The following is a 20,933-nucleotide window of genomic DNA, read 5'->3' on the forward strand; positions in this document are numbered from 1 at the left end:
TTAACAAATCCATTCTGAATGTCCTCCGTTTATACCTGCCTTTCTAAATGGCGATTTGTACTGTCCCTCAGAGCTTTCCTCCAAGAATTTGCCCACCACCTCAATTAGGCTGGCTGGCCTGTAATTACTTGATCTATCCCTTTCTTCCTTTTCTTAAGCAGCAGTGGGATGTTAGCAATCCTCAGTCCTCCTAAACTACACCTGTTGCCAGAGAGGATGGGAAAATTACGTCCAGAGCTTCCAGCATTTCCTCCCTTCCTTCCTTTAGTAGCCGGGGATATATTCCACCCGGGTCTGGGTATGTATCCACTTCAAAGATGTTAGATACCTTAAGTCTACGCACCCCCGCTGCTATGTTATGCCACCCCATATTTCACACTCCTCTCCCTTAATCAAAAAGTCTATAATTGCTGAAGACAGACGGAGAGTTGTCATTGAAAGCCACGCCCACGTCTTCCGCCTTCACACAATCGTGACCCTTTTAGTCTCTAAGTTGCTTTCTCGGCCTCTGGTTACCATCTAGTCTTCATAACTCAATCGTATATTGAGTGGATTCTCACCTCTAGCGCAAAGTAACGCCTTCATTGACAACACGGAACATGATTCTGGACTTATGCGTCCTATAAGTCCCTTCACGAGCATAAGTGGCTTCAGTGTGTCCTATCATCTTTGTGACGTCTGTTAAGGGAACAGAAAGATGCCTGCGCTCAATAAAATCATCGCCGTCAATTTAATGCTGCTGGTTCTGGTATATAGTAAGTTCATTGTCTTCACTTTTACTGCTCCTTAATTCTATTCATCTCCTTAGCTTGTTCTCTCTTGCAGAATTATGGTTAATGTGCCCCTATTGTTAAAAAGCAGTTGGTTCAGAGATCCACGCGATATAGAAACTTCAGCCAGAAAGATATTGATTCAACAACCCTTCAAAATAGACGTGCCGTTTATCATGAGTGAGAAAGTAATTTATTTTTGTGGCTTAATCATTATTTATGTAGCATTTTTCATGTGGAGATGTTAATTGTCATGCCCTTGTCTTTACTATAGAGCAGTGGAAATAGCAGCTGCGCATTTTGCATTGCGAGGAGCTTTACGGTTCACTGAATTCCAGACTTGTGTTTGTCTCCCAGATCAAGTTGCATGATGTATGGCAGCGGTATTTCATACACTTGTATTAATTACAACAAGAGCTAGATAGTCGTTTCATTGTTTAATCGATTGATCGTTTCGATTAATTTACCTTTTGAATGCTTGCTTGATTGGTCGAGTAATTGATTGTTTGATTGATCAATTGGCCGATTGTTTGAATGACAATTTACCGTTATTGATTAACCTTGACTTAATTGATTAGTCACTTAATGTCAATGTGCTGATTAACTCATTGTTTGCTATCTGCCATGGGTGCTAATTAATAAGTTACATTTTCAACAAAAAGTGCCATTACAGCATTTAATCCACCGTGTGAGACGTATGAGCCTTTTAAATGTGATTTGTAGGATCAGTTTCAATCGCTCCTGTCCCTAGAGATTCCTGGGACAGGAGGCACGATAAACGCACCTCCGCTACTGAAACCTAAATACCGCTAACAAAACGGCTATTGTTCATTGAGTTGGACATTTTGCATTAATGAAAGTTCATGAAAAGCAGTGTAGAAAGATATTGCTATATTATTTGACACATTTATTGATAACTTTACTAACGGTTTTTATTCGTTCATGGAATGTGAGGGCAGCTGGCATTTTTGACTCATCCTTAGTTGTCCTTGAGAAGGCAGTGGGGAGCCGCCTTCTTGAGCCACTACTGTCCATGTGGTGCAGGGAAGGTATTTCAGGATTTTGACCCAGCAACAGTGAAAGATCGGCGGAATAGTTCCAGGTCAGGATGGTATGTGATTTGGAGGAGAACTTACAACTGATGGTGGTGCCCTTGCTCCTGCTGTCTTTGTTCTAGGTGACAGAGATGGCTGGTTTGAAAAATATTTTGTTATGACCCTTATTATAGAATAGCATTTGTACTACTCACAAAATTCTTAACTATTTTACTTGCTTGACCATATTTTTTACAACTTTCGAAATTCATTATATCCTGAATAAATATAAAAGAGAATCAGGATGAAAGTTACTCTTTGTGATATTGTAATGTAATTGTGAACTTCTCCTTTATAAACAGAATCGTCTTTTTTGTCCCTATTGCTCACAGTGGAAATCCTATAACTGCACCCATACCTAAACATTATCCTGAAGGGCATTATTACGTTCAAAATTAGCCTGGCAATATATAAAATATGAACCCAAAATCCCTTGGATGAACTAGACATCGTGAAAAACAGTTTTGTTTTCGCTAGCTACAAAGACTTGAATGTTGGAATGCGGAGTTAAGTTTAAAAATTTGCTGACGGTTCCAAACTTGGAGTAGTGGCAAACAGTGAAGATGGTAAAAATTCCTGCAACAGGACATAGAGAGACTAGCAGAATGGGCAAGCAATTGACAGTTGGAATTTAATACAGAGAAATGTGAGGTGATGCACTTTGGCAGAGGGGATAGGGAGAGGCAACATAGTTCTCAAGGGTATACAGAAACAGAGGGACCTGGGGTTCATGTGTATAGACTCTTGAAGGTGGCGGGACGTATTGACAGAGTGGTTAACACAGCAGACGGGGTCTTGGGCTTCATAGAACCATTGAGTACAAAAGCAGGGAAATAATGCTGAATCTTAACAAAGCTCTGGTTAGGCCACAACTCAATTATTGCGTTCAGTTCTGGTCACCACACTTTAGGAAGGGTGTGAAGAGATTTTCCAGAATGATTTCAGGGACGATAGAGATTTTAGCTACAAGGTTAGGTCGGAGAAGCTGGGGCTGCGCTCCTCGGAGCAAAGGAGTTTGAGGGCAGATTTGATAGAATTGCTCAATATTGTGCCAGGTATGGATGAGGTGGAGAAGGAAAGGTTGGCCCCGTTTGTTGATCGTACAGGGGCTACGGAGCACAGATTTAAGGTCTGGGGCAAGTGATGCAGGGAGAGCTGTGAGGAGGAACTTTTTTCTAATGCAGCGAGTGGCGTTCGATGTCCGCGAGGGCAGTGGAAGTGGGAGCAATCAATGATTTCGAAAGGAAATTGGATGGTTTCGTGAAGGAATTAAAGCTGCAGGGATAGAGCCAGGGAATGGGACAGTCTGAATTGCTTAGAGAGCCGGCATCAACTCGATGGGCTGAACGATCTCTATCAGTGTCGTAAATGGCTTCCTGACTCTAAGAGTTAATGCACCCAACTGATTGACAGACCGTAAGAGCGACAGTTCTTCTGTGCAAGACAATTTTAGATTGAAAATGTTAATAGACAGCCATGCGCAATGTGATCTGAAACGAGTGAGAATTTTAACCTAATCTCACTACCAGTAATTAAATGAATATAATATGAGATGTGGGCGTCGCTAGCAAGACCAACATTTGTTACCCGTCCCTGATTGCCCTTGAACTGCGCGGCTTGCAATCAAGAGTCAACCACATTGCTGATGTCTTGGTCTGGAGTCACACGTAGGCCAGACCAGGTAAGGGTGGCAGATTTCTTTCCCTAAAGGACATTAGTATAGCAGCTGCGTTTTTAGTGTCAGCCTATATTAGTTTCCTGGCCACTATTGCTGGTTTTATATTCCAGGTTTGCCCACTGAATTCAATTATTCTGAACTGAATTCAGCTGTTTTCTGGGTTTGAACCCGCCTAATTTAGGCCGAGTCTCTAGATTATCAGTCCAGGGACATTAACAGTCCGCCACGGCCTCTCCCAAATAAGACCGTTCCACCAGCATAGCGCAGTTTTCGCACGACCGGTTTAGTTTTAAATTGTCCTTTAAAGTTTCTGACATTACGATTCTGTTTTTTTTTCCTCTCAGCCGGTCAATCCCGAGTTGCCGTCTTGCAGCACCCTCAGTCGGTAGACGCGACCGAAGGAGACTCGGTGACAATGTACTGTACCTATGGGGATGGGATGGTCCAGGTTCCTGTCGGGCAAGTCTCCTGGTCACGCGGCGCTTCGAGGGAAAACGCGACAGACCTGGAGGGGGACCTGCAGCTTGTGGGTCGACTGGAGAAGTCGAAACCCCGTGACTTTATCGAGAGGAAAATTTTCATAAAAATCTCCGACGTCAGGAGGCACGATTCCGCCACGTATTACTGCACAGTCAAGGCAATGGGTGGGGCAAGCAACATCGGGAACGGTACCAAACTCACAGTAAAACGTAAGCAGCAAACGAACTGAGAAGATTGCGAAACAAGTGCTTGTTCTGAATTGGTTAGCTTTCTGAAGGGTAAGGAGAGCGCGCAATAGGGAGGGCGCTGAGACGCGTAGAGGGGGCGAGTGACCTTGGAGGTACAGGTCCTCAGATCCCTGAAGGCGGCTGGACGGGTAGGTAACTCTTTCGAGTACAAACATGTTTCCATCTGTTTCAGATGAAGTTACATTGTTTCATAGTTTTGCCATTGTGAGATTTGAACTCTTGATCTTGGGGTTACAAACCCAGTACCATAACCACTTGGCTATTTAGGCCAAGCCCTGGATGGTTAGGTAAGGTGGTCAGGAAAGCAGAGGGATACTTGCCTTTATTAGCCGAGGCATAGAATATAACAGTTGGGAGGGTCTGCTGGAACTGAATAAAGAACTATTTAGGTCACAGTTGAAGTGTTGCATGCAATTCCGGCCCCCACATTGTAGGACAGATGTGAATGCACTGGAGAGGGCACGGAGGATGCGGACGTTGCCTGGACTGGAAAATCTTTAGCTATGAGGAAAGTATGGATAGGCTACGACTGTTCTCTTTGGGCCTGAGGAGCTTGAGGGAGAGCTATTGAAATATGTAATTTATGTGGGGTCTCATAGGTAGAGTGAATGGGAAGGCCCTATCTCCCTTAGGTGAGGGGTCAATAACAAGGGGCATTAATTTAGTTTAAGAGGTAGGAAAGTTTGAGGGGGTTCGTGGGGAATCTTCTTCACCTGGAGGATGATGGGGACCTATAACTTATCACCTGGATGGTTGGTAGAGGCTCAAGCACAGCGCGTGCTAATGGCTGGGGCCTCGCTGCCCGAGTGGCTGTTGGAATCAGAGGCGATAAATGGTTTCAAATTAAAATTGGAAGGAAATAAACTTGCAAGGCCACGGCGATGGGACCTTGGGACAATGGGGCTGCCTGGATTGCTCTATGGGGAACTGGCATGGACTCGATGGCACAAATGGCCTCCTTCTGTCCGTAAATAAACATTTAAAAAGTACACTGTGCACTAGTGGTGCCTTATAAGGCCAACGATCCACAGCCAAAAAGTGGGATTATCCCAGATGGCCACTTGTCAACTGGCACACGCACAGTGGGCTGAATGGCCTCCTTCTGTGCTGTAAATTTTCCTGAATCTATGATTTTTTTTATAGCTTAATTCAACTGAAGAAGCCAGGTTTGGATTAATTCATTAATAACTGTCATTTTTCAGATTTAGATTTAAATTTAGATTTGATCTGCCTCCTGGTGGTAAGCAGAAAAGATGGGAGAATCGGAAGTAACACAGAGTTCCATGTGAAGCATAACAAACAATTTAAACACCTTTGGCAGGGTGAGATGAATACTAGAGCTTGGGGTGGTTAGTTCAGCTGCTCTTACACCTCTTGAGACATGGAGCTGATTTCAACACATCACTTGACACCATTTACTTTCATCCTTGTGACGTTGCCCAAAAAGAGTGCAGTCAGTTGATGGGGTGGGGTGGTGGGAAGGGGGGTCTGAAGTTTGAAATGCAATGGAGCTTGTTTCCCAATCGAGTTAAGTCTTGCTTAGCGCCATAGTGGTGGTGTGATGTTCACTCAGGGAGCCCAACTTGTTGCAGTCCGGAGCTATAGGTAGTGACCATAGAGGCTTCAAATTCTTTCCATCACATGGCTGACCAGGAATCTCTCTCGCTCTTACCGCCTGCCATTGGTGTGTTTTGGAAGGATTTGCAGAGCGACACTCAACCTGTTTGACTGTGTTCTGAAAGCACCTTCCTTGGCCAGCAAGTCCTAGGGTGGGACTGGAAACCTGGCTCCCCATTGCGGCTCAAGGCCCCCTAGTGCAGCAGTAAAATTCAACCACCCCGTTGATTCAGTTCAGATGGAATTCCATCTGTTCCTGCGCCATGGGATTTTTTAAAAAAATCACTCTTTCATGGTTGTGTGCATTATTGGCCCAGCCTTTGTTGCCCATCTCGAATTGCCCTTGAACTGAGCGGCCATTCATTTCAGGGTCAACTACATTACTGTGGGCCTGGTGTCAGACTGTTTTGGGTGGCAGATTTGCTTCCCTAAAGGGCATTACTGAACCAGATATGTTTTAACAATAATCATTGAAGATGAGATGTTACACTGTCCGATCCTGCAACGACCAGAGACTCAGGTTTTCTTTTAATTGGTTTTATTCAAGCATATGAAAGAGAGCTGCAATCATTCCTAAGAATGAAGACCCAGCTCCCTGATTGATTATATTTCCCTACTTTTGTACCTTTTCTTATCATAACACATTTGATTATATTTGAATATATCCAACCTGTAACCAACACACTGGTTTCATGCTAACTATATCCTATTGAGTACATAAACATGTGATTTTGCTAACCAATTATTCTAAAGGATGTGTACATAATTATATTATCCAATCAGAGTTAAAACATGTACACAAGGACCTTGGTTCTTACAAATCAAGACTGTATGTATTTCATCAAAGCCCCCTCTTTGTCCATTGTTCATCTTCCCAAATCTAAGCTGAAACCATCTGCCCCTTCCCTATGTGAGAGGGGAGTACACTTAATCTAATTTATGTCATAATTTTGTCTCCAGTCTGACTCTCAAGGCTGTGCAATGTCCATCTGGTAATCTTCAACTCTTATTACGTTTAGGAGCAATGTCTGCCTGGAGATTTTAGGGGTTTTTCAGTAAATTTTTACTGTATTCTCTTTTAACATGATTAATTTCCCCCTAACAATCATGGTCACCATTACTGAGGCTAGCTTTGGATTCCATTCATCAAATTTAAAGTCCACAAGTTGCCCTGGTGGATGTGTTCCCAGAACATTAGCTTGGGCCGCTGGCTTACGAGTCCAGTGACATCACCACTATTCCACAGTCGCCCCAATAATTGGATAGCAAATGGCTCGAGTTACAAGAATCCAGAAACTTTGGAATACTTGGGGAGTTGCGCATTCTGGATGGCAACACCGCCCTTTATTTACATTAACATCGAGGGGCTCAGTTAGGAGCGTACGCTGTCCGATGTTGCTGTGATCACTGTGCTCGGGCTATCTATTAATCTGAGGCAGAGGGACGGCAAACCTTTCCGTTTTCTTCTCCTATCAAGTTGCGAATACTGGTGCTAGACATGAGTGGGAAATCATCGCATTCCATTCCAGAGATCCCCAATCTTAATGAGCAGGAAGCAAAGAGCAACATGTATACCTTGAGCTATACCTTGAGTGCCCTACCATCCATTCTTAATTAGCACATTCGTTTAGATAATATTACCAACTTCAACACCTATGTGTGCTTTTGTTCTGTTGTCTGTGACATCTTTTGATGATCTGCTTCTATCACTGCTTGTTTGTTCCTACAACCACACCAACCCCCTCCACTTCTCTCCCCCCACCCAACGCCCCCCCCCCCCCCCCGCCCCCCCCAACCCAACACACACACACACCTTAAACCAGCTTATATTTCACCCCTTTCTTGGATTCACTAATTTTGCTTCCAATTTTGCTTCCAATCTCCACCCCTCCATCATTTTCACATGGTCCATCTCTGACACTTCCCTTCCCTTCCTTGACCTGTCTGTCTCAATCTCTGGTGATAGACTATCCACCAATATCCATTACAAACCTACCGACTCCCACAGCTACCTCAACTACAGCTCCTCACACCCCGCTTCCTGTAAGGACTGCATCCCATTCTCTCAGTTCCTTCGCCTCCGTTGCACCTGTTCCGAAGATGCTACCTTCAAAAACAGTTCCTCTGACATGTCCTCCTTCTTCCTTAACCGAGGTTTTCCACCCACGGTCGTTGACAGGGCCCTCAACTGTGTCCGGCCCATCTCCCGTGCATCCGCCCTCACACCTTCTCCTCCCTCCCAGAAACATGATAGGGTCCTCCTTATCCTCACTTATCACCCCACCAGCCTCCGCATTCAAAGCAAAAACAGAATTACCTGGAAAAACTCAGCAGGTCTGGCAGCATCGGCGGAGAAGAGTTGACATTTCGAGTCCTCATGACCCTTCGACAGAACTTGCGTTCGAGTCCAGGAAAGAGTTGAAATATAAGCTGGTTTAAGGTGTGTGTGTGGGGGGCGGAGAGATAGAGAGACAGAGAGGTGGAGGAGGGGTGGTGTGGTTGTAGGGACAAACAAGCAGTGATAGAAGCAGATCATCAAAAGATGTCAATGACAATAGTACAATAGAACACATAGGTGTTAAAGTTAAAGTTGGTGATATTATCTAAACGAATGTGCTAATTAAGAATGGATGGTAGGGCACTCAAGGTATAGCTCTAGTGGGGTTTTTTTTTATATAATGGAAATAGGTGGGAAAAGGAAAATCTTTATAATTTATTGGAAAAAAAAAGGGGGAAGGGGGAAACAGAAAGGGGGTGGGGATGGGGGAGGGAGCTTATGACCTAAAGTTGTTGAATTCAATATTCAGTCCGGAAGGCTGTAAAGTCCCTACTCGGAAGATGAGGTGTTGTTCCTCCAGTTTACGTTGGGCTTCACTGGAACAATGCAGCAAGCCAAGGACAGACATGTGGGCAAGAGAGCAGGGTGGAGTGTTAAACTGGCAAGCGACAGGGAGGTTTGGGTCATTCTTGCGGACAGACTGCAGGTGTTCTGCAAAGCGGTCGCCCAGTTTACGTTTGGTCTCTCCAATGTAGAGGAGACCACATTGGGAGCAACGAATGCAGTAGACTAAGTTGGGGGAAATGCAAGTGAAATGCTGCTTCACTTGAAAGGAGTGTTTGGGTCCTGGGATGGTGAGGAGAGAGGAAGTGAAGGGGCAGGTGTTGCATCTTTTGCGTGGGCATGGGGTGGTGCCATAGGAGGGGGTTGAGGAGTAGGGGGTGATGGAGGAGTGGACCAGGGTGTCCCGGAGGGAGCGATCCCTACGGAATGCGGATAAGGGGGCTGAAGGGAAGATGTGTTTGGTGGTGGCATCATGCTGGAGTTGGCGGAAATGGCGGAGGATGATCCTTTGAATGCGGAGGCTGGTGGGGTGATAAGTGAGGACAAGGGGGACCCTATCATGTTTCTGGGAGGGAGGAGAAGGCGTGAGGGTGGATGCGCGGGAGATGGGCCGGACACGGTTGAGGGCCCTGTCAACGACCGTGGGTGGAAAACCTCGGTTAAGGAAGAAGGAGGACATGTCAAAGGAACTGTTTTTGAATGTAGCAAAAAAAACAGTTCCTCTGACATGTCCTCCTTCTTCCTTAACCGAGGTTTTCCACCCACGGTCGTTGACAGGGCCCTCAACCGTGTCCGGCCCATCTCCCGCGCATCCACCCTCACGCCTTCTCCTCCCTCCCAGAAACATGATAGGGTCCCCCTTGTCCTCACTTATCACCCCACCAGCCTCCGCATTCAAAGGATCATCCTCCGCCATTTCCGCCAACTCCAGCATGATGCCACCACCAAACACATCTTCCCTTCACCCCCCTTATCCGCATTCCATAGGGATCGCTCCCTCCAGGACACCCTGGTCCACTCCTCCATCACCCCCTACTCCTCAACCCCCTCCTATGGCACCACCCCATGCCCACGCAAAAGATGCAACACCTGCCCCTTCACTTCCTCTCTCCTCACCGTCCAAGGACCCAAACACTCCTTTCAAGTGAAGCAGCATTTCACTTGCATTTCCCCCAAATTAGTCTACTGCATTCGTTGCTCCCAATGTGGTCTCCTCTACATTGGAGAGACCAAACGTAAACTGGGCGACCGCTTTTCAGAACACCTGCGGTCTGTCCGCAAGAATGACCCAAACCTCCCTGTCGCTTGCCATTTCAACACTCCACCCTGCTCTCTTGCCCACATGTCTGTCCTTGGCTTGCTGCATTATTCCAATGAAGCCCAACGTAAACTGGAGGAACAACACCTCATCTTCCAACTAGGGACTTTACAGCCTTCCGGACTGAATATTGAATTCAACAACTTTAGGTCGTAAGCTCCCTCCCCCATCCCCACCCCCTTTCTGTTTCCCCCTTCCCCACTTTTTTTTTCCAATAAATTATAAAGATTTTCCTTTTCCCACCTATTTCCATTATATAAAAAAAACCCCACTAGAGCTATACCTTGAGTGCCCTACCATCCATTCTTAATTAGCACATTCGTTTAGATAATATCACCAACTTTAACTTTAACACCTATGTGTTCTATTGTACGATTGTCGTTGACATCTTTTGATGATCTGCTTCTATCACTGCTTGTTTGTCCCTACAACCACACCACCCCCCTCCACCTCTCTGTCTCTCTATCTCTCCGCCCCCCACACACACACCTTAAACCAGCTTATATTTCAAATCTTTCTTGGACTCGAACGCAAGTTCTGTCGAAGGGTCATGAGGACTCGAAATGTCAACTCTTTTCTTCTCCGCCAATGCTGCCAGACCTGCTGAGTTTTTCCAGGTAATTCTGTTTTTGTTTTGGATTTCCAGCATCCGCAGTTTTTTTGTTTTTATCTCCACATTCAAAGGATCATCCTCTGCCATTTCTGCCAACTCCAGCATGATGCCACCACCAAACACATCTTCCCTTCACCCCCCTATCGGCATTCCGTAGGGATCATTCCCTCTGGGACACCCTGGTCCACTCCTCCATCACCCCTACTCCTCAACCCCCTCCTATGGCACAACCCCATGCCCACGCAAAAGATGTAACACCTGCCCCTTCACTTCCTCTCTCCTCACTGTCCAAGGGCCCAAACACTCCTCCTTTCAAGTGAAGCAGCATTTCACTTGCATTTCCCCCAACTTAGTCTACTGCATTCGTTGCTCCCAATGTGGTCTCCTCTACATTGGAGAGACCAAACGTAAACTGGGCGACCGCTTTGCAGAACACCTGCGGTCTGTCCGCAAGAATGACCCAAACCTCCCTGTCGCTTGCCATTTTAACACTCCACCCTGCTCTCTTGCCCACATGTCTGTCCTTGGCTTGTTGCATTGTTCCAATGAAGCCCAACGCAAACTGGAGGAACAACACCTCATCTTCCTACTAGGCACTTTGCAGCCTTCCAGACTGAATATTGAATTCAACAACTTTAGGTCTTGAGCTCCCTCCTCCATCCCCACCCCCTTTCTGTTTCTTCCCCCTTCCTTTTGTTTTTTCCAATAAATTATACAGATTTTTCTTTTCCCACCTATTTCCATTATTTTTAAATATTTTTAAATCTTTTATGCTCCCCCCACCCCCACTAGAGCTATACCTTGAGTGCCCTACCATCCATTCTTAATTATAACATTCGTTTAGATAATATCACCAACTTTAGCACCTATGTGTTCTTTTGTTCTGTTGTCTGTGACATCTTTTGATGGTCTGCTTCTTTAACTGCTTGTTTGTCCCTACAACCACACCAACCCCCTCCACTTCTCTCCCCCCACCCAAACCCCCCCCCCCCCCCCCCCCCCCCCCCCCACACACACACACACACACACACACACACCTTAAACCAGCTTATATTTCACCCCTTTCTTGGATTCACTCAAGTTCTGTCGAAGGGTCATGAGGACTCGAAACGTCAACTCTTCTCCGCCGATGCTGCCAGACCTGCTGAGTTTTTCCAGGTAATTCTGGTTTTGTTTTGGATTTCCAGCATCCGCAGCTTTTTTGTTTTTAGCAACATGTATGGTTTACTGCCGTTAATGGTGTTTCCGTCGCTTTAAAGAAAGCGGGTCTGCAGGCAGTTGATGAAATGCTGTGGAATTTCACCTAGCTGCCACCTCGTCATAGCAAGTTTTCAGCTGTGAGAGCGGGCGTAAACGGAAATGTGCTCAGGGTTTCCATGCAGAATCGTGCAGATGCTCCGTTCGCGTTCATCGATAGCGACCCGTACTCCAGTACCCTTTTTCTTGCAGGGCTGCTTTGTGGAAATGAATTTCTTTCGCCTCCAGCCACTGGGCTCCTTGTTGGAAAATGCGTTCTCATCGCCTTGCTGATTCTCTTTGGCGTTGTGGTATGCCTAGTTAAGGTATGGACTCGCTTCTTCATTCGTTCTATCTAAAGAAGTTGTATATGAATTATTTTGTTCTGTGGATATCAGTTTCTACAGATGGATAAAGGATTGTTCAGTGTCGAGCGTGCGACACGAGAAGGTCGGTTAAGCCCCCTCGACGCTGCTGAATTTGCTGAATCCAGTGCTAACCTGCAAACTAACTCCAAACCCCAGCCTTTGCTCCACATCCCTTAATACTCTGGCTAACACAAATCTACCAATCTTAGATTCAAAATTAACAATTGATCCGCCATCAACTGCCGTTTGTGAACCTTCTACTACCCTTTGCCTGAAGAACTATGTTGTAATTTCACTTCTAAAGGCCTTGACTCTCTTTTACAGACAATGCCCACTAGCCTTGGCTCCCCAACAAGCGGAAATAGTTCCTCTCCACCTATCCCGGTCCCCTTAATATATGGAACACTTCGATCAAACCCCCTCAACCTTCTCAATTCCAGGGAATATACCGTTGTTTTGAGTAATGTTTCCTGGTAAGTTAACTGTTGGCGGTTACGTATACTGCACTTCCTTCCGAAGGTGTGGTGCACAGAACTGATCACAGTCCTCCAGTTGTGGTCTAACCTGGGTTTTGCACAGGAGAGAAATGATTTCTAACCCCCTAGTATTCTAGTCCTCCAGATACAAAGCACCACGTTAGCCATTTAAATTGTGCCCTGTACCTATTCACGAAATTGTACGATCTGTGTATCTGTTACTTCAAGTCTCTTGGAACATCCAATGTGTCTAACTTTTCACAATCTAGGAAGTACTTTGTTCTATCATCTTTAGTTCAAAGTGAATGACCTCACACATACCTGCATTGATATACAGTTCTGCCCATTCATTTAGTCTACCCTAATATCGCTTTTCAATGTTATGCCTCCAGCGCCACTGAGTACAAAGCTGCTTACAAAGGTTTATTCCATCGGCAAATTTGGATACGTGGCTTTCCATCACACAGTCTAATCTGTTAATGAATATAGCCAATGGTTGAGACCCCAACACAGATCACTCCCTATCCCATTAATCTGAAGCTGCAAGCATCACTGCGGCAAGTGAACTACAGTCTGACTTGTGCCAATAGTCACGCAGAAACCAGTGGAAATGACAACTGTTATACGCTGGTCTGTATTTGTTGCTCTGCTCAGCCAAGGGGAGCTCTGCGCCTCAGTGTTCTCTATTCTGCCGAAATCCTTTCTTCTCATTGCCCCACAATTGGCAGCTGCTCCTTTTTTTCTATTAGTTCGGAAGAGACAATAAACATTCAGGTTGCACATGGCCCTTTGGAAGGAATGTGCTCGACAGCTCGAAAGGTCTTTTCCCCTTCCAAGCACTTAAATGCTCACATTTGATATATTATTTAGCCTTCCGTGTGCTTTCTACCTTTCTCCCCATCCTTCACTCCTTCTAAAAACATCAAAAAATCTAACATGATTATCCCCTGGCTATAAATTACCAAATGGACATACAGCAATAAACGTATTTGCACTTAAAACACAACAGTAGGGGGAAAGGAGCAGAATTTGACTACTTCCACCTTGCTGGTTTACCAAATACAAATTCCAATGGAATACCTGAACTCAAGCCTGGAAAGTAATATTGCTAACTTTAGACAACCAACAATGAACCCATTTAAAAAGCCATTCATTTCAACTCTAATGGAGGCTTTAATACATTTGAAATAAATAAGTCCATGGTTGACTCCTATGTTCAACCTGTAACCGATTTCATCATTTTTTGTGGTCCTCTCATCACTGCAGAATCTGATGCAGGTTCAGCATGGATGTCCATGGATCGACATGGATATTTGTTTTCCCCAGGACCACCAGTCCATGTTGTTGGTGCCTGCTGGGGGCTGGGGTGGGGGGTGGGGGGTGGAGCTCCTGCGGCTGTGTCACCCCTGGCCTTTTGCTGGGCACGTCAGATGTTGCGAATTTGATCTAAATGGTTTTGAAACATGCTGAGCCAAATGTCACTGCTTGCCTCCACATAGGCTGGTCGGCTGCGATGTTTTCTCCAGAGAGGTGGCCTGCAATGCAGAGGTTTGCAAGGTTCTTCGTTGTTTTAGTGAGCGCTTATATCGCTTCTACTGGCCACCTTGGTGTTATTTGCTCGGGAACATTTCCCGTAGAAGATCTGCTTGGGGATTTTTAATCATCCATTGGGGGACTTGGCCTGTCCGTTTAAATTGCATTATCTGGAGGGTGGCCTCCATGCTGTTGAACCCAGCATGATGGAGGACCAGGGTATTTTGTCCTGCCATTGAATCCTCGTGATGGACCTCAGCTGTCTTTTTTTATCGCTGGAAGAATTCCAGAGCTTTGCTGTGATGCCTGGAGCAGGCCCAGGATGTTGCACCATACAGCAGGCCAGTAAGAACAATGATAGAGTTTGAACTGACACCTGCATTACAAGAACGAGTGATGAATGTCTTGACAAAGCCTTAAGCATTCTTTTGTTAATGTCAACATAAGCAGAGTTGTGACAGATTGACACATATTTTTAATTTTCCAGCATTAACTATCATTTTACACATCTGCAGCCAAAGAATCCTGATTGTGACAAAGGTTAGATCATGAAATCTGCGACTTCCAAAGTTTACAAGAGACGATTGACCATCCATGAAGAACAATGAAATGAAAGTTTATTTGGAATAAACGATTAATTCACCCCACCCGACTCATGGCAAATATTGCTGCCTCCACATCATAAATTCATACTTTGCCCAAAGATGAATGTTTTTATTTGCTTATGAGATTTCTTTTTTTTTAAAAGAGCATTTACCATTTTCTCATTCATGCTTTGAGGGGTGTTTGGAGAAGCTGAAATCAATGACTCAGTTAACATCTTGTTATTAGCTACACAGTCCAGAGATAATGTTATGCTGTGTTTTATTTGATGTTCCTGCATTTGTACTGTCGTTAATGTCGGGTTATGTATTTGAAGGGGGTGGTGTGGGGGGTGGGGAGAAGCTGTTAATATATTTTACAGAATTACATAAGAAATAAAAGTGGGAGTAGGCCATTTGCTCCCAAAACTTGCTTCACCATTCAATTAGATCATAGCTGACCTGGCACCGTGCATCGATTCGGCACTTTACATCCTTCCAGACTCAACACTGAGTTCAACTATTTCATACTATGAACCCCCACCTCCATCCTCACCCCTTTTTGATCCGCTTTTTCAAATATTTATTTTTAATTTTTTATATATTTTCCATTTTTATTCATTGTCTTATCCCCACCTTTTATCCTATTTAGATATTTTTCCCACCCTACCCCACCCCCTTTAGGGCCATCTGTCACTAGCTCATCCTGCTTTCTACTCGTAATGTCACCTCCTTTAGCACCTCCTTTAGCCAGTATCACCACCATCAACACCCCTTCGACCTTCTGTTTATGACACCTTTTGCAATCTCTCCTCTGCCTCCACCCATCACTGGCCTTCTATCCAGCTTCACCTGTCCCACCCCCCTTAAACAGTATATATTTCACAATATTTTTACTTCCCTTTAGTTCTGAAGAAGAGTCATACGGACTTGAAACGTTAACTCCGTCTCTCTCTCCACAGATGCTGTCAGACCTGTTGAGTTTTTCCAGCACTTGTTGTTTTTGTTTGAGATTTCCAGCATCCGCAGTATTTTGCCTTTACGTAACTGACCTGGCCGTGCCCTTAACTCCACTTTACAGCCCGTCCCGCCAATATCCCTTGATTCGTTTGTAAAACTGCCCCATTCTCTTCAAAATATGAATCAAAATACAATCTGCAATTTAAGTGGCTATTTTATTTTGTTAGTCCAAACTTTGGACCTTTGCTAAATTTCTACGATTCAAAACAACATCAAAAAATGACACATAGAGCTTTCCAAATAACTCGTGCTTAAAATAAATTCTGATGCATAAAAAAACTGTACCAATGGGTAACTACATCTAACACGAACAGTTGACGATGTTGAATTGCCTGCTTGAGAAATGAATGGATGAATATAATTACATGCTTATTTGGGAATAGTATTGGGTGTTAGTCATGTAAGGTAGCAGACCAGGTTGCACTGTAGGGAAGTCGGGTTGAACACGTAATCCAGGAATTTTCTCGATTACCAAGAGTTTACTGCCAGAAGATGAAGTAAGTCTGGTCCCTTTCATGATGAGATCGATGGACCAGGATCGGTGGTGTTCCTGCTACACGTTTTAAGTATAATAGACTAAGTGTGCCCCAAATGGTGCACACTTCATGCAAGCGTCATATTTATTTCCTGTAGCACTTTGCTAGCCACGCTATTATATAACAGAATAATCAGCGACAACCCTTGAGTAACTGCTGAATAATTACTGGCGGATTCCCATTTAAGCTGAATTAGTGGAACACTTCTTTTCTGAGATGAGGTCTGAAATTTCATTCAAAAGCAAGATTAGGTTTTCCGCGTTGGGGCACACCGCGGAATTGTAGTTTAAAAGATCATATTTCCCATCAATGAGTGGCAGATGTGACTCAATCCCGATTATGCTTGTCCGGTTCAATATGGTCCACTCCCAAGTTAGGTCAAAGAGTTAAGATTAGAAAATAACCACTTTGCAATTTTATTTATTGCATTTACACTTCAATGCCACTTAGGCTCTGAGTTTAGAGATTAACATGTCCTTAGATCATTAAAATTTATAGGAGACAATAGTGGATGCTGCCAAACGGTGTATACTGCTCATCCCTAGTCCCTAGAGAGCATTAAGAGGCGACCATGTAATGTGAGACTGGTGTCACTTATAGGGCAAGCCATTAATGAATCTAGGGAAAATAAAATCTGGCGCTTTCACGATCTTGTCTGACGCTCGTCCACACATTGGCAAATTCATTCAGTTCAATCTGTCCATTTGTCTTTTTGGCAAATGGCTCTGCCACGCTAGAGTTATAATCACTGAACTGTCATATCTTTCCAGGCAGGGGAGAAATTAATTAGATGTAGCACCTTAAAAAAAGAGCACACCTTTCCCACAGAGCAAAACGCAGTTTGGAGAAGTGAAGTTATATGTATGTAATGTGTCAAGTTTTATATAATAATAATAAAACAACATTATATAATATCAAAAAGCTGCCTTACGTGTAGTTTTACGTGTAGAAAGCAATTTGGAAAATAGTGTGAGCCCGGCCACTGTATACTGTAGTACCGCATTACTGCCGCCAGATGGCAAAGATTATTATTATTATGCCATCACTGTTGCTGCTCTGAGTGATTAACCATCCAACTCACGCTGACTCTCAATGTGTGGGGGCTGACACAAGACAAGTACGCCTTCAGGGTAATTTTGTCCAGGGAGCAATGCCGTCAGCACAATTGTTCATGTTCATAAGGAAGAAAGGATTATTGAAAGCGTACAACAGGTGTATAGACATCTGAGAGGAAAAAAAGGCCAATATTTGGGGCATTACCCTTCCTCGGGTACAAGTAGCGGCAATCGTAATTTTTGGCGATAATGTAAAACGGGTGATATCGGGAGTAAATCTCTCCAGCCTTTGTTCCGATGCTGGCTCGTGAGAGCAGAGGGGGTTAAGGAGAAATATCATACAATTGTTCAAAGGCATGAGGGGTTTTAAGAGAGTGGATAGGGGGACTATGTTTCCAGCGGCTAACCAGAGAGCATTGATTTCAGGTGATTACCAAAAGAACAAAAAGTACACAAGGGAAAACAATGTTTACACAGCGAATAATTATGCACTTGGGACTCGGGAAGCAAATGCAAAAATAATTCTCAAGAAAAGTAGATGCATAAAGTCGAAGTAGATGCAGCTATGGGGATAGAACAGTGGAATGGGAGTAATTGGACAGCTCTCTCTTTGCAAGGCCGGATGGCCTTCCTCCTGTGATGTCATCATTCTCTGTGTTTCACTTCAAGGGGAAGAAACATCGCGAGCTCGGGTTAATCAGCTCCAACTCCTCACCCCAGCGAAGTCCGGTTGTTCCTGCAGGTGACTCTCTCATTGATTTGATACGACATAGACTTTGGAAGATAAAAACAAAAAAACTGCGGATCCCTAGCATAGCAATAGGAGGTCTTGTGGCGCAGTAAATGCCGCCCCTAAATCGGGGGAGCGGGTGGGAGGGTTGAAGTTCTGAGTTCAAGTCTCACTTCAGGAATGGTCAACCTCGGGAGATATGCTTACAATGTGGCCCAGCAAGTTGTTTAGCAGCCTGTAAATCCTTCCAATGCGGGGTAACAGCAAGAATGTTCCCTGGCTAGCCAGACTGCAAGGCTTTCTTGCAAAAAATATACTTTATTCGTAAAATATTGAGCCTAGAGGTCTACAGCACAGAAAAAGGCCCTTCGGCCCTTCGAGTCTGCTCCGGTCAAATAAGTACCTAACTATTCTAATCCCATTTTCCAGCACTAGGCCCATAGCCTTGTATGCCATTGCATTACAAGTGCACATCCAAATACTTCTTAAATGTTATGAAGGTTTCTGCTTCTACCACCCAGTTCTCAACACCCTCTGGGTGAAAAAATTCTTCCCCACATCCCCTCTAAACCTCCTGCCCCTTACCTTAAATCTATGCCCCCTGGTTATTGATCCCTCCACCAAGGAGAAAAGTTCCTTCCCGATTACCCTATCTATGCCCCTCATCATCCTATACACCTCAATCATGTCTCTCCTCAATCTCCTCTGCTCCAGGGAAAATAACCCCAGCCTATCCAATCTCTCCTCATAACTAAAACTATCCAACCCAGGCAACATCCTGGTAAATCTCCTCTTTACTCTCTCTAGCGCAATCACATATTCCTATAACGCGGATTCCAGAACTGCGTGCAATACTCAAGTTGAGGCCTAACCAGCTTTTTATACAGTTCCAGCATAACCTCCCTGCTCTTATATTCTATGCCTTGGCTAATAAAGGCAAGTATCCCACATGCCACCTTAACCACCTTATCCACCTGTCCCACTACAGTAAGGGACTGGTGGACATGCACACCAAAGTCCCTCTCATCCTTGGTGCTTTCCAGTGTCCTGCCATTCATCATCTATTCCTGTGCCATGCTTGTCCTGCCCAAGTGCATCACCTCACACTTATCCAGATTAAATTCCATTTGCCACTGATTAGCCCACCTGACCAGCCCGTCTATATCCTCCTGTAATCTAAGGCTATCCTCCTCATTATTTACTACCCCACCAATTGTCGTGTCATCTGTGAACTTGCTGATCAACCTTCCTACGTTCATATATCTATATCTATATTCTATATTTCAAAGAACATTACAAAACATTTCAAAATGGCCAGCACAAAAAGTGCAATCATATTCCACTTTTCCACATAGATCATGAGGTTCTTCAATACAATCAATGAACATTACAGACATCTCAATGTGGTTATTACAGACAGTCAGACAGTGCAATGGTATTTAAGCCATCTACATAGACCATGTTGCACTCTGAAGCACTTCAATACAATTGTGATGCATTCGGTATTCACGACATACATTCAATATGAGTCAAACAGCCCAAGGGGTCTATACAGTTCCCAGCCTCTCGGTGCACTATGGCAGAAAGATTTTAGACAGTGACCCTCCCTCATTGCACATTTGCGGCAGCTGCCCCAAGCTTTAGTGCATCCCTCAGCACATAGTCCTGGACTTTGGAATGTGCCAGTCTGCAACACTTGGTCAGGGACAATTCTTTGCACTGGAAGACAAACAAGTTTCAGGCAGACCAAAGAGCATCTCTCACTGAGTTGATGATCCTCCAGCTGCAGTTGATGTTTGTCTCGGTGTGTGTCCCTGGGAACAGCCTGTAGAGCACAGAGTCCTGTGTCACAGAACTGCTCGGGATGAACCTCGATAAATACCACTGCGTCTCTCTCCAAACCTTCTTTGCAAAGGCACATTCCACAAGGAGGTGAACAATGGTCTCATCCTCACCACAATCACTTCGAGGGCAACATGCCGAGGGGGTGAGAACCCTGGCTTGTAGGAAGGTTCTGATGGGGAGGGCCTTTCTCACCACCAGCCAAGCTAAGTCTAGGTGCTTGTTGGAAAGTTCTGGCGATGAGGCATTCTGCCAAATGACTTTGACAGTCTCGGAGAACCCTCCCATCAGATCCACCCTCTCCTTTTCCCTCAGGGTCTCTAAGACGTTACGTGCCGACCACTGCCTGATGGACTTGTGGTCAAAGCTGTTTCTCTGCGTAAATTTTTCCACGAGGGACAGATGGTATGGCACGGTCCAACTACTTGGAGCGTTCCATGGCAGTGTGGCCAGACCCATCCTTCGCAACACAGGGGACAGGTAGAACCTCAGCACGTAGTGACACTTGATGGTTGCATACTGAGGATCTACGTACAGCTTGATGCAGTCGCACACAAAGGTGGCCATCAGTATGAGGGCAATGTTCGGCATGTTTTACCCCTTTATCTAGAAGTTTATACATCATGTCTCTGTAAACACAATCCATCTTAGGCCTCCAGGTAAAGTGAAAGATGGCTTGGGTGATCACCATCGTGCCGGAGTGTGGAATGGGCCAGACCTGCGCCACGTATAGCAACAGCGAGAGTGCCTCACACCTGATGACCAGGTTCTTACCGCAATGGAGAGGGAGCGTTGCTCCCACATGCCCAGTTTTCTTTTCAGCATAGCCACTCACTCCTTCCAGTTTTTAACCCATGCTTTGCTCCCTCTGAACCATATCCCCAGCACCTTCAGGC

At 44.9% G+C, this 20,933-nt stretch overlaps 1 protein-coding gene across 1 annotated transcript; it reads left to right on the top strand.

Moving 5' to 3' along the window:
* Window positions 1-658: 658 nt before the first annotated feature.
* LOC121291923 (natural cytotoxicity triggering receptor 3-like) lies at window positions 659-15,300 on the top strand. Its single transcript, XM_041213600.1, has 4 exons — window positions 659-755; window positions 3,887-4,231; window positions 12,110-12,222; window positions 14,789-15,300. The coding sequence occupies exons 1-4, from the start codon at window positions 698-700 to the stop codon at window positions 14,816-14,818; spliced, it is 546 nt and encodes a 181-aa protein (XP_041069534.1). The 5' UTR covers window positions 659-697; the 3' UTR covers window positions 14,819-15,300.
* The last annotated feature ends 5,633 nt before the right edge of the window (window positions 15,301-20,933 follow it).

The sequence above is a fragment of the Carcharodon carcharias genome, chromosome 19 (genome assembly GCF_017639515.1).
Source record: "Carcharodon carcharias isolate sCarCar2 chromosome 19, sCarCar2.pri, whole genome shotgun sequence".
Taxonomy (NCBI): domain Eukaryota; kingdom Metazoa; phylum Chordata; class Chondrichthyes; order Lamniformes; family Lamnidae; genus Carcharodon; species Carcharodon carcharias.